The sequence below is a fragment of the Oncorhynchus nerka genome, linkage group LG28, assembly GCF_034236695.1.
Source record: "Oncorhynchus nerka isolate Pitt River linkage group LG28, Oner_Uvic_2.0, whole genome shotgun sequence".
In the NCBI taxonomy this organism is placed as follows: domain Eukaryota; kingdom Metazoa; phylum Chordata; class Actinopteri; order Salmoniformes; family Salmonidae; genus Oncorhynchus; species Oncorhynchus nerka.
Genome location: NC_088423.1, coordinates 69,954,969 through 69,968,494, shown reverse-complemented (window position 1 = coordinate 69,968,494; position 13,526 = coordinate 69,954,969). Strand labels below are relative to the sequence as shown.

The 13,526-nt window shown below is 47.7% G+C and overlaps 1 protein-coding gene across 1 annotated transcript in view; it reads right to left on the bottom strand.

Annotated features, from left to right (window-relative positions):
* LOC115113619 (CUGBP Elav-like family member 3-B) overlaps window positions 1–13,526 on the bottom strand; it is a 239,356-nt gene that overhangs the window by 63,225 nt on the left and 162,605 nt on the right. The window contains exon 3 of the mRNA XM_065013070.1: window positions 9,044–9,092. Within this exon, the coding sequence (XP_064869142.1) occupies window positions 9,044–9,092 (49 nt within the window). The remainder of the gene's footprint in view (window positions 1–9,043; window positions 9,093–13,526) is intronic.

Genomic DNA, 13,526 nt, shown 5'->3' with positions numbered 1-13,526 from the left:
CTCAGCCCTATACCCCAGCTCTATATAAAGTCCCCAGTTCCAGCCCTGCTCCTCAGCCCTATACCCCAGCTCTATATAAAGCCCCCAGCCCCAGCTCCAGCCCTGCTCCTCAGCCCTATACCCCAGCTCTATATAAAGTCCCCAGCTCCAGCCCTGCTCCTCAGCCCTATACCCCAGTTCCATATAAAGTCCCCAGCTCCAGCCCTGCTCCTCAGCCCTATACCCCAGTTCTATATAAAGTCCCCAGCCCCAGCTCCAGCCCTGCTCCTCAGCCCTATACCCCAGTTCTATATAAAGTCCCCAGCCCCAGCTCCAGCCCTGCTCCTCAGCCCTATACCCCAGTTCTATATAAAGTCCCCAGCCCCAGCTCCAGCCCTGCTCCTCAGCCCTATACCCCAGCTCTATATAAAGTCCCCAGCTCCAGCCCTGCTCCTCAGCCCTATACCCCAGTTCCATATAAAGTCCCCAGCTCCAGCCCTGCTCCTCAGCCCTATACCCCAGTTCCATATAAAGTCCCCAGCTCCAGCCCTGCTCCTCAGCCCTATACCCCAGTTCTATATAAAGTCCCCAGCCCCAGCTCCAGCCCTGCTCCTCAGCCCTATACCCCAGTTCTATATAAAGTCCCCAGCCCCAGCTCCAGCCCTGCTCCTCAGCCCTATACCCCAGTTCTATATAAAGTCCCCAGCCCCAGCTCCAGCCCTGCTCCTCAGCCCTATACCCCAGCTCTATATAAAGTCCCCAGCTCCAGCCCTGCTCCTCAGCCCTATACCCCAGTTCCATATAAAGTCCCCAGCTCCACACGCAGCTCCAGCCCTGCTCCTCAGCCCTATACTCCAGCTCTATATAAAGTCCCCAACTCCACAACCAGCTCCATCTCCAGCTCCCTCCCCAGATTCAGCCTGGCCTGCTGTAATGCTGATGAAGATACATCTGACTGACCCATAGTCTCTTAACTGATAGGCCTAATCTGATAAATGCCAGAAGATTATTCAACACAGTAAATATAATCATCAGAAGGGAAGGAATATTCAAATTGTCACCGTATCAGGCATTTTTTACATTTAATTTCTTAAACCTTTATTTAACTAGGCAAGTCAGTTAAGAACAAATTCTTATTTACATTTACAATGACAGCCTCCCTGGGAAGAGTGGGTTAACTTCCTCGTTCAGGGGCAGAACAAATGATTTTTACCTTGTCAGTTCAGGGATCCGATCCAGCAACCTTACAGTTACTGGCCCAATGCACTAACCACTAGGCAGGAGGAGTGACGACAGGATCCAGGCCCCCTGCTTGTAAATGCATAACTCGTATTGCAAGGAATTTCACTTTCATTTACAAGGAGGGCCTTTCGTTGCGACTTTCAAAAACGATCACAGAACAACGGAAGAAATGTGGTGAAATTGCCTGTTCCAATTTCTTTCCAAATATTTAAACTCCATTTATTTTTGCTTATACAATTTGGGTGTATGTTTTCTCATGGCATGGCCCTATCATACAGGTGCTGTAACAAAGCAATTTAATTTAATGCCCAGCCAACCTTGAGCTACTACACTGTGTTCCCTTCACCTCTGACAAACTGGGTGTGTGCCGCCCTGCCGGGCTCTTTCTGACTTTTCAAAGTTTTGCATGTTTCGTGTCCAGAGGCGGAGAGAAATCTTTTGGCTTCATTTGCATGTAAAGTGGAGCACGGTCCTCAGTGGGTGTTGAGGTGCCTCCAGACAGCCCCTCCCCAGCGGCCTGGCAGCCTGCTGCAACAGCCACACATCATCCCTCACTCTTCCCTGTCTGCTGGGTGGGGCATGACAGCACACTGCACAAGAGCTTGAGGTCCTGTCAATCTCTCACCTCCCAGACTGGGGTCATCCTTCAGAGACACACGCTGAGAAGAGGAAGCGCCCAGGCAAGGACGAACACAGAGCAAAAAAAAAGGATAGCTCCTCAGGATGCCGTAGGGTTGAGTATAACCCAGACAGAAACTACGAACCTTGATACACGCTCTAGTCAAACTGCATCTATGTAAAGATACACAGAGACTCGAATGCTACATTATCAGGTAGAAAAATACAGAATGGAGGAACTATAATGTTACATTATCAGGAAGATGCATACATAATGTTGGGACTCTAATGCTACATTATCAGGTAGACACATACAGAATGGTGGGATTCAAATTCTACATTATCAGGAAGAAAGCATTCAGAATGGTGGGACTCTAATGCTAAATGTTCCCACCATTTTGTATGTGTCTGCCTGATAATGTAGAATTAGAGTCCCACCATTAGGTCTGTGTCTGCCTGAATATGTAACATTAGAGTCCCACCATTGTGGGACCAGATGGTGCATAATCCTGCAGATCTATTGGCCCATTGTGGATAGGAAAACTAATTATCTGGGCCATCTATTAGAATGAGACTTTTAGCTGTCTTTTAGCCATCCGTCGGTCTGGTGTGTTTCTTCTATTACAAAAGATGAACATACAGTGGCTTGCGAAAGTATTCACCCCCGTTGGCATTTTTCATATTTTGTTGCCTTACAACCTGGAATTAAAATATATTTTTTGGGAGGGTTTATATAATTTGATTTACACAACATGCCTACCACTTTGAGGATTGAAAAGATTTATTATTTTGAAAAAAAAAACAAGGAAAAACTGCTCCAGCTCCTTCAAGTTTGATGGGTTCCTCCTGGTGTTCAGCAATCTTTAAGTCATACCACAGATTCTCAATTGGATTGAGGTCTGGGCTTTGACTAAGCCATTCCAAGACATTTACATTTTCCCCCTTAAACCACTCAAGTGTTGCTTTAGCAGTATGCTTAGGATCATTGTCCTGCTGGAAGGTGAACCTCTGTCCCAGTCTCAAATCTCTGGAAGACTGAAACAGGTTTCCCTCAAGAATTTCCCTGTATTTACCACCATCCATCATTCCTTCAATTCTGACCAGTTTCCCAGTCCCTGCCGATGAAAAACATCCCCACAGCATGATGCTGCCACCACTATGCTTCACTGTGGGGATGGTGTTCTCAGGGTGACGAGAGGTGTTGGGTTTGCACCAGACATAGCGTTTTCCTTGATGGCCAAAAAGCTCAATTTTAGTCTCATCTGACTAGAGTATCTTCTTCCATATGTTTGGAGAGTCTCCCACATGCCTTGTGGTGAACACCAAACATGTTCGCTTATTTCTTTTCTTTAAGCAATTTTTTTTTCTGGCCACTCTTCCATAAAGCCCAGCTCTGTGGAGTGTACAGCTTAAAGTGGTCGTATGGACAGATACTCCAATCTCCACTGTGGACCTTTGCAGCTCCTTCAGGGTTATCTTTGGTCTCTCTGAATAATGCCCTCCTTGCCTGATCCATGAGTTTTGGTGGGCGGCCCTCTCTTGGCAGGTTTGTTGTGGTGTCACATTCTTTCACATTTTTTTTTTAAATGTAATGGTGCTCCGTGGGATGTTCAAAGTTGTAAAATGTATAACCCAACCCTGATCTGTACTTCTCCACAACTTTGTCGCTGACCTGTTTGGAGAGCTCCTTGGTCTTCATGGTGTCTCTTGCTTGGTGGTTCCCCTTGCTTTGTGGTGTTGCAGACTCTGGGACATTTCAGAACAGGTGTATATTTTCTGAGATCATGTGACAGATCATGTGACACTTAAATAAAGTCCACCCGTGTGCAATCTAACTAATTATGTGACTTCTGAAGGTAATTGGTTGCACCAGATCTTGTTTAGGGGCTTCATAGCAAAGGGGGTGAATACATATTCACACACCACTTTTCCGTTTTTTATTATTTATATATTTAAAAAAATATATATATCTTTTCACTTCACCAATTTGGACTATTTTGTGTATGTCCATTACATGAAATCCAAATAAAAATATATTCACATTACAATACAACAAAATAGGAAAAATACCAAAGGGGGTGAATACTTTTGCAAGGCACTGTACACTGTAGAGCAGTGTTTCCCAGCTCCAGTCCTCCAGTACCCCCAACAGACACATTTCTGTTGTAGCTTCAGACAACCGCACTTGATTTCACTTGTCAATTAATCATAAAGCCCTCAATGAGTCAAATCAGGTGAGTTTGTCCGGGACTACAACAAAAATGTGTCCTGTTCGGGGTACTGGAGGACTGGAGCTGGGAAACACTGCTGTAGAGAGAGCATGGAGATTGGACTAAAAAGTAAATGCAGATGGAAGTGAGTGTGTGTTAGAGAAGCGTAATAAGAGAATAGGAGGGAGGCATAATGTCTTCTCCTAGTTAATAAAGGGAGGGAGAGAGGGCGCTTGATACTAATCCACCATCCTTGTCCTCATCAGCATGGCCTCTCTCCATTCTACTACGGTGGCCATGGCTGGATGGCTACAGGAGGAGTGGGACCTGCAGCCTGCAGATTGTGTTTAGATAATCGCCATCTCCAATCATAGATAACATGGCTTCATCTTTTCTTCAAACACAGCAGCAGACAAGGTCAGGGGGAAGAGATTCCTAGATGGAGAGGAGGAGATAAGGAAGGGGTGCTTCCCAAATGATTTAGTGCTGAGATTCGCTCAGCTAACCCATCACCCTCCGTTAGCTTCTCATCCTGCCGACCCCAGCTCTCCATCTCCCTCACTCCCTCCTTTTCTCCCTGGGCCTTGCTCTGGAGCCCTCTCTCTCTCTATCACTAGCTCTATCCCTCTCTCTCTCTATCACTAGCTCTATCCCTCTCTCTCTTTATCACTAGCTCTATCCCTCCCCTCTCTATCACTAGCTCTATCCCTCTCTCTCTCTATCACTAGCTCTATCCCTCCCCTCTCTATCACTAGCTCTATCCCTCTCTCTCTATCACTAGCTCTGTCCCTCCCTTCTCTATCACTAGCTCTATCCCTCTCTCTCTCTATCACTAGCTCTATCCCTCCCCTCTCTATCACTAGCTCTATCCCTCCCCTCTCTATCACTAGCTCTATCCCTCCCCTCTCTATCACTAGCTCTATCCCTCCCCTCTCTATCACTAGCTCTATCCCTCCCCTCTCTATCACTAGCTCTATCCATCCCTTCTCTATCACTAGCTCTATCCCTCCCCTCTCTATCACTAGCTCTATCCCTCCCCTCTCTATCACTAGCTCTATCCCTCCCTTCTCTATCACTAGCTCTATCCCTCTCTCTCTATCACTAGCTCTATCCCTCCCTTCTCTATCACTAGCTCTATCCCTCTCTCTCTCTATCACTAGCTCTATCCCTCTCTCTATATCACTAGCTCTATCCCTCTCTCTCTCTATCACTAGCTCTATCCCTCCCCTCTCTATCACTAGCTCTATCCCCCTCTCTCTATCACTAGCTCTATCCCTCTCTCTCTCTATCACTAGCTCTATCCCTCTCTCTATATCACTAGCTCTATCCCTCTCTCTCTCTATCACTAGCTCTATCCCTCCCCTCTCTATCACTAGCTCTATCCCTCTCTCTCTCTATCACTAGCTCTATCCCTCCCCTCTCTATCACTAGCTCTATCCCTCTCTCTCTCTATCACTAGCTCTATCCCTCCCCTCTCTATCACTAGCTCTATCCCTCTCTCTCTATCACTAGCTCTATCCCTCCCCTCTCTATCACTAGCTCTATCCCTCTCTCTCTCTATCACTAGCTCTATCCCTCCCCTCTCTATCACTAGCTCTATCCCTCTCTCTCTCTATCACTAGCTCTATCCCTCCCCTCTCTATCACTAGCTCTATCCCTCTCTCTCTCTATCACTAGCTCTATCCCTCCCCTCTCTATCACTAGCTCTATCCCCCTCTCTCTCTATCACTAGCTCTATCCCTCCCCTCTCTATCACTAGCTCTATCCCTCCCCTCTCTATCACTAGCTCTATCCCTCCCCTCTCTCTCACTAGCTCTATCCATCCCTTCTCTATCACTAGCTCTATCCCTCCCCTCTCTATCACTAGCTCTATCCCTCCCTTCTCTATCACTAGCTCTATCCCTCCCCTCTCTATCACTAGCTCTATCCCTCCCTTCTCTATCACTAGCTCTATCCCTCTCTCTCTATCACTAGCTCTATCCATCCCTTCTCTATCACTAGCTCTATCCCTCCCCTCTCTATCACTAGCTCTATCACTCCCCTCTCTATCACTAGCTCTATCCCTCCCCTCTCTATCACTAGCTCTATCCCTCCCCTCTCTATCACTAGCTCTATCCCTCCCCTCTCTATCACTAGCTCTATCCCTCCCCTCTCTATCACTAGCTCTATCCCTCCCCTCTCTATCACTAGCTCTAGCTCTATCCCTCCCCTCTCTATCACTAGCTCTATCCCTCCCCTCTCTATCACTAGCTCTATCCCTCCCCTCTCTATCACTAGCTCTATCTCTATCACTAGCTCTATCCCTCCCCTCTCTATCACTCGCTCTATCCCCCTCTCTCTCTATCACTAGCTCTATCCCTCCCCTCTCTATCACTAGCTCTATCCCTCCCTTCTCTATCACTAGCTCTATCCCTCCCCTCTCTATCACTAGCTCTATCCCTCCCTTCTCTATCCACTTCCCCAGCCCCGTTTGGATTGAGGCAAATTGCTTGGGTTTAAAGTAGAGATATGAGACCCTTTCTATTCAAGCACTGTCCACATAGCAGAAGAGCAGAGGCACCCTGCTTCAATTGTCTCGCCATATCTCCCAATTGAAATCATGACTTGATCAAGTTGAAAATAAAGGCTGGGTTGTAAACACGAGATAAAGATGGACTTGGAGAGGAGTGCTGGTTGACTCAGAGCAGCAACGTGACAATAGATTTAAAGTTTGAAAAGCCTCCTCGCATCCCATCCTCCTATTCTATTTGATAATGCAAAGGAGAAATAAATAACCCATGAGTCATTCTAATAGATGGCCCAGAGAATTCGTTTTCCTATCCACAATGGGCCAATAGATATGCAGGATTATGTGTTGTCTGGTCCCACAGTCAGTTCCTGTGCCAAACTTTTACTAGCGCTTCTGACACATCTCTATCCCTGGAGAGAGGACAGCTCTCTGGTGGATGGGGAGGCAGGAAGGAGGGAGAGGGAGGCAGGGGGGTGTACGAGCGTCTCTAAACCCACTAATGGGCCGTAATGCCTGCAGAAGCACGTAACCGAGACACCTTTGCGACTCCTCATGACAGATAATTGCTGATGTCTTGTATGTGATAAATGTCTCCATTCCATGGGGGCAGAAGTCTCGGCGCAAGCGCACGTCCCACTACTAACCAATCTGCAGCTATACCCTGGTGGGAATACTGTCTATCTGGTTGGGCTGGCCTCCCTCTATCTGCTCTGACTGAGACACACATGCATGCACACGCATGTGAACACACACACACACACACGCACACGCACGTGAACACACACACACACACACACACACACACACACACACACACACACACACACGCACACGCACGTGAACACACACACACACACACACACACACACACACACACACACACACACACACACACACACACACAGAGGGAGAGATGAATCCCTTTCCTACCCAGGGCTGTCTACTATGAAGTCGAGGCCTTCATAGTAAATCTAATTTCATTATCAGCTGAGGCTACGCTTTACCTGCCTGCCCTGTCTGATGACTTCCTGTTGCTATTAACGCTCGATATCTCTGTTGGGTCCTGCCCTGTCTGATGACTTCCTGTTGCCATTAACGCTCGATATCTCTGTTGGGTCCTGGCCTGTTGTCGTGCTCACATTTCATTCAGCACCACGCCGTGTCCTATATTCTGTCTGTCGTCCCCAACACAATGTTCCTGTGACAGACTGACTAGCTAGAGAACAGAACAGAATTTTATAGAGCGCCCTCTGTATTTCATTCACTCGGTCTGTATTTTTCCTCTTTCTCCCCCTCTCCTCTCCGGCTAGAGAAAGAGTAGTAATTGATATCGGTGCCCATCCATCCTCCCTCCCTTAAACCAGAGATCCAATTTATCTCTGTGAATATGCCGATTGGCTCCCGCCCAGGTCTTGTCCGTCAGACTTTGCCTGTTTTTAGATGGTCGTTAATTAAAGTTCTAAATAGGAGAGCGAGTGTGTGTCAGGGAACTGGGAAATGGGCCGGCTGATTCACACATCTTGACCACGTAAATCACCAAACTGGCTCAGTCTGGGTCTAATCTTACCCTGGCTGGCTGTGGTGTAACTCAGAAGGCTGGGATACATATAATGTATCTGACCCTCACAGTGTAGACGCACACTGGGTCAATTAGATGTAATTATGCCACACGTAAATCTGTAACTGGCTTAATCTGCATTAACCCCGATAATGTTACAAATGGCTTTGGAATGATCTAGTCAATCACACTGTCATTCTGGCTAGGGCCAAGCTGGCGGGTGGCTCTTCAGCTCTGTGTAAAAACCTTCATTCTGTTTTGTGATTTGGTGTTAAAGGCCTAAACCCAAAATCACGGCTCATTTATAAACATGTCTGACTACTAACTACACTCTCTCCTCTGTCCATTTTATATGCTGTCAAAATAACAAATCTGAGTTGTACGATTGACCTGGCAGTACAAAGTGGATGGGTATGACTGTCCTGGTGTTGACTGGTAAAGCCTATTCAGGACCTCTGAAGTGTGGCTGTGTGGGGGTGAGGAGGGGGGGAGAGGATATGGAGGTGCATGGAAGGGGGGTTAACTCCCAGTTGCTCTCATCTGTAACCAGGCTGAGCTGTCACTCTGAGGACAGTGAGGAGGAATAGGTCCCCACCCATCCTCTCCTCCTCCGGCTCCTCACTCGACTTTGAACCTCTCAGAGTGACAGTGAACCTGACACAGCCCCTCTCTGTTGGTCCGGCCAGCACAGATGGGAAGTCAATAGAGGCGAGTGACCTATATTAACGGCTACTCTGCAAACTCCCAGTGTGTCCCTACTGAGAGCAGAATATTAAGGTGTGCGGAGGAGTGGAGGGGTGGAGGGGTAGAGGAGTGGAGGAGGGAGGGGTAGAGGAGTGGAGGGGTGGAGGGAGTGGTGAAGGGAGGGAGGGAAGGAGGGAGTAGGAGTGAAAAGAGGGAAGGGACAACCAGGAGAAGGTTAATTACCTCCTCGTCCTTCGCTGTCGGCTGGCTTCACCTGGATGGGCCGGTTCATCTGCAAAGAGAGGAGAAAACACCTGGGTTAGTGTGGCCACCTGGGGACATCCACTACAACCACTACCAGGAGGAAAGGGGACAGAGTGGTGTTCATGGGCCTGTAGTTCTTGTCCTGACTCACTGGAGCATCAGATAAACAACACAAACAGTGCTTTGCTCTGTTCTGTTCTAGTAAAGAAGAGGAGAATGTGTGAGCTTTGAGTTTGATGCCAGCATGCCTAATTAATCCAGGGCCTTGGCCTCCGGAGATGCCTGGTTCCCCCTCACAGTTCAGCAGAATTAGCACTTTTCAATGACAGAGTCACACTGGTTGTCAGATGGCATGAGGAGATTAATGCCATTACATCACCCACTATCACCCCACAGAGAGAGGTCTTCTCTGGCTGCCCTGAGCTTCCTGTCTCCTCCCTACTTCCCTCTGTCCCTTACAGCCATGCCCTGCCCAGCTCTATACACATCCTCTCTCCCTCTCTCCCTCTGTCCCTCCCTCTCCTCATTCCCTCTCTCTTTTCAACCCTTACCCTTCTATGACTTGCCCTGCCCTGCCCAGCTCTACACTTCCTACCTCCCCAACCACTACCACCACCACCCCTCCCCTCAGGACCAGATCCAAGCGTCGTGACCAGTATGCTGCTGCTCTGCTCTGGTCAGCCAAGCCCACCCCAGACACACTGGCTGTTGAAAGCCACACACAAAAACACGTCCAAGAAACACAAAGTACTGTAAAAAGGTTAGAAGTTCAAATCAATAAACAACCTCTGAAGATACAGTCCAGAGGGGAAAAAGCTTAGCAGCGCCAAGCCCAACATTAGAAGGGCTTTTAAAACGCCTGCTGTGAATAAAAACTCCCATGGCTCTCTTTGCCCCCTGAACACAGTTCCATCTCTCTCAGGAGTATGACATGTAAAAAAAAAAAAAAAAGAAGCTTCAAAGCCTTTGACTGTATAAAACAAGACAAATATCTTCCTATTCCCCTGGATGAATAGTGTGGGGGTAAAGGTCAGTGTAGAGAGGCTCTGTGCTTAGTGAGGGCAGCCTTCCATGAGTGGTGTATTGGCTGTGTCTCCTGGAGACTGCAGTAGACCCTGGGCACTGGGTCTGTCTCTTCTACATAGGGCATGAGGACAGGACCAGTGTGTTTGTCACTGAGCAGCACAGTGCAGGGCTGCCCACTCCCATCAGTCAGGTTCACTATGGCTGAAAGGCTTAAGGCCGTGGTACACTAGACAGCAGTTGACATGAGCCCAGACGTCATGAGTCAAATATAGCCAAGAGACTAAACGACGTGGAGGGATGTATGCATCTATCGTCAAACTCCTAGTTCCACATGTATATACACCAAAATACACCAGAATACACTGTGGCGCTGGACCAAAGGGTAACACTGCACAGCCCACACCCACACCATTCAGTATAGTTCTGTTTGAGGGATACTGTACTGTGAGTGGTGGAACTGGGCATTGTCTGAATGGGAGCACAGATGACAAGTTGTGGTTAGAGCCTGGAGGGTTTAAGATAAAGTGACTGGGGGCTGTGGCGGGCAGATGGGGGACTTGGGGAGTTCCAGATGTTGTGTCTAGAAGCCTTTCGTTTTCTCCGCTGGTTTGTTTGGAGTGAAAGAGGAGGGTTTTTTATTTTATTTTTTATTTTTTTTTATTTCACCTTTATTTAACCAGGTAGGCAAGTTGAGAACAAGTTCTCATTTACAATTGCGACCTGGCCAAGATAAAGCAAAGCAGTTCGACACATACAACGACACAGAGTTACACATGGAGTAAAACAAACATACAGTCAATAATACAGTAAAAAAAAACAAGTCTATATACAATGTGAGCAAATTAGGTGAGAAGGGAGGTAAAGGCAAAAAAGGCCATGGTGGCAAAGTAAATACAACATAGCAAGTAAAACACTGGAATGGTAGTTTTGCAATGGAAGAATGTGCAAAGTAGAAATAAAAATAATGGGGTGCAAAGGAGCAAAATAAATAAATAAATTAAATACAGTTGGGAAAGAGGTAGTTGTTTGGGCTAAATTATAGGTGGGCTATGTGGAGAACCGCAACACTCTTGGATGGATGGAGTAGTGGTGTTAGGGAGAGTTAGAGGATGGAATAGTGGTGTTAGGGAGAGTTAGAGGATGGAGTGGTGGTGTTAGGGAGAGTTAGAGGATGGAATAGTGGTGTTAGGGAGAGTTAGAGGATGGAGTGGTGGTGTTAGGGAGAGTTAGAGGATGGAATAGTGGTGTTAGGGAGAGTTAGAGGAGGGAGTGGTGGTATTAGGGAGAGTTAGAGGATGGAGTGGTAGTGTTAGGGAGAGTTAGAGGATGGAATAGTGGTGTTAGGAGAGTTAGAGGAGGGAGTGGTGGTATTAGGGAGAGTTAGAGGATGGAGTGGTGGTGTTAGGGAGAGTTAAAGGATGGAGTTGTGGTGTTAGGGAGAGTTAGAGGATGGAATAGTGGTGTTAGGGAGAGTTAGAGGAGGGAGTGGTGGTATTAGGGAGAGTTAGAGGATGGAGTGGTGGTGTTAGGGAGAGTTAGAGGATGGAATAGTGGTGTTAGGGAGAGTTAGAGGAGGGAGTGGTGGTATTAGGGAGAGTTAGAGGATGGAGTGGTGGTGTTAGGGAGAGTTAGAGGATGGAGTTGTGGTGTTAGGGAGAGTTAGAGGAGGGAGTGGTGGTGTTAGGGAGAGTTAGAGGATGGAGTGGTGGTGTTCAGAAGAGTTAGAGGATGGAGTAGTGGTGTTAGGGAGAGTTAGAGGATGGAGTGGTGGTGTTAGGGAGAGTTAGAGGATGGAGTGGTGGTGTTAGGGAGAGTTAGAGGATGGAATAGTGGTGTTAGGGAGAGTTAGAGGATGGAGTGGTGGTGTTAGGGAGAGTTAGAGGATGGAATAGTGGTGTTAGGGAGAGTTAGAGGAGGGAGTGGTGGTATTAGGGAGAGTTAGAGGATGGAGTGGTAGTGTTAGGGAGAGTTAGAGGATGGAATAGTGGTGTTAGGGAGAGTTAGAGGAGGGAGTGGTGGTATTAGGGAGAGTTAGAGGATGGAGTGGTGGTGTTAGGGAGAGTTAAAGGATGGAGTTGTGGTGTTAGGGAGAGTTAGAGGATGGAATAGTGGTGTTAGGGAGAGTTAGAGGAGGGAGTGGTGGTATTAGGGAGAGTTAGAGGATGGAGTGGTGGTGTTAGGGAGAGTTAGAGGATGGAATAGTGGTGTTAGGGAGAGTTAGAGGAGGGAGTGGTGGTATTAGGGAGAGTTAGAGGATGGAGTGGTGGTGTTAGGGAGAGTTAGAGGATGGAGTTGTGGTGTTAGGGAGAGTTAGAGGAGGGAGTGGTGGTGTTAGGGAGAGTTAGAGGATGGAGTGGTGGTGTTCAGAAGAGTTAGAGGATGGAGTAGTGGTGTTAGGGAGAGTTAGAGGATGGAGTGGTGATGTTAGGGAGAATTAGATGATGGAGTGGTGGTGTTAGGGAGAGGTGGAGGATGGAGTGGTGGTGTTAGGGAGAGGTGTAGGATGGAGTGGTGCTGTTAGGGAGAGTTAGAGGATGGAGTGGTGGTGTTAGGGAGAGTTAGAGGATGGAGTGGTGGTGTTAGGGAGAGTTAGAGGATGGAGTGGTGGTGTTAGGGAGAGTTAGAGGATGGAGTGGGGGTGTTAGGGAGAGGTCGAGGATGGAGTGGTGGTGTTAGGGAGAGGTGTAGGATGGAGTGGTGCTGTTAGGGAGAGTTAGAGGATGGAGTGGTGGTGTTAGGGAGAGTTAGAGGATAGAGTGGTGGTGTTAGGGAGAGTTAGAGGATAGAGTGGTGGTGTTAGGGAGAGTTAGAGGATAGAGTGGTGGTGTTCGGGAGAGTTAAGGTGGGTTGAGGTCTTGGGGTCCCTGCCCGGTGATCAGCCAGTGTCCTGGCCCTAGACTGCAGCGATTGGTCATGAAGCTCCACAGCTCTGAAGACGGGAACCATTAGTAGCCTCTGAGCTGCTGCGGCAACAGCAGTCATTAGTGGGCCGGCCTCACAGAGGAGTACACTAGGGGTTGCTAGGGAACCAGGCAGAAGAGGGCAGCAAGCAGGCAGCCTGTTGGTCTACTCTGAACTGGGCTGATATCCAGTGAATTGGCATTCCTTTCTGTCTTTCTCCTCCATGACTCTTTCTCTAGGCTTGCCTGGAGAGGTCATAGATATTTTTTTTCATACCATGTCCCACTTTTATTAAACTTTCCAGAACAAGGCCATACCCTAACTTCAGACCAACCAACCCCAACCACATCTTAGCCAAAACAGTAGTCAATAGCTGTTCACAATTACACAAGGAAAACACTAATTTGTCTTATTCTACAGTATGTCACATACAGTTGAACATATAGACTCCTACACACACATACTTGCCCAACCATGCTGTTCACTCCTACAATCCTGTTTTTCTCTGTCTCTCTCTTCTCCCTCTCTCATGCAC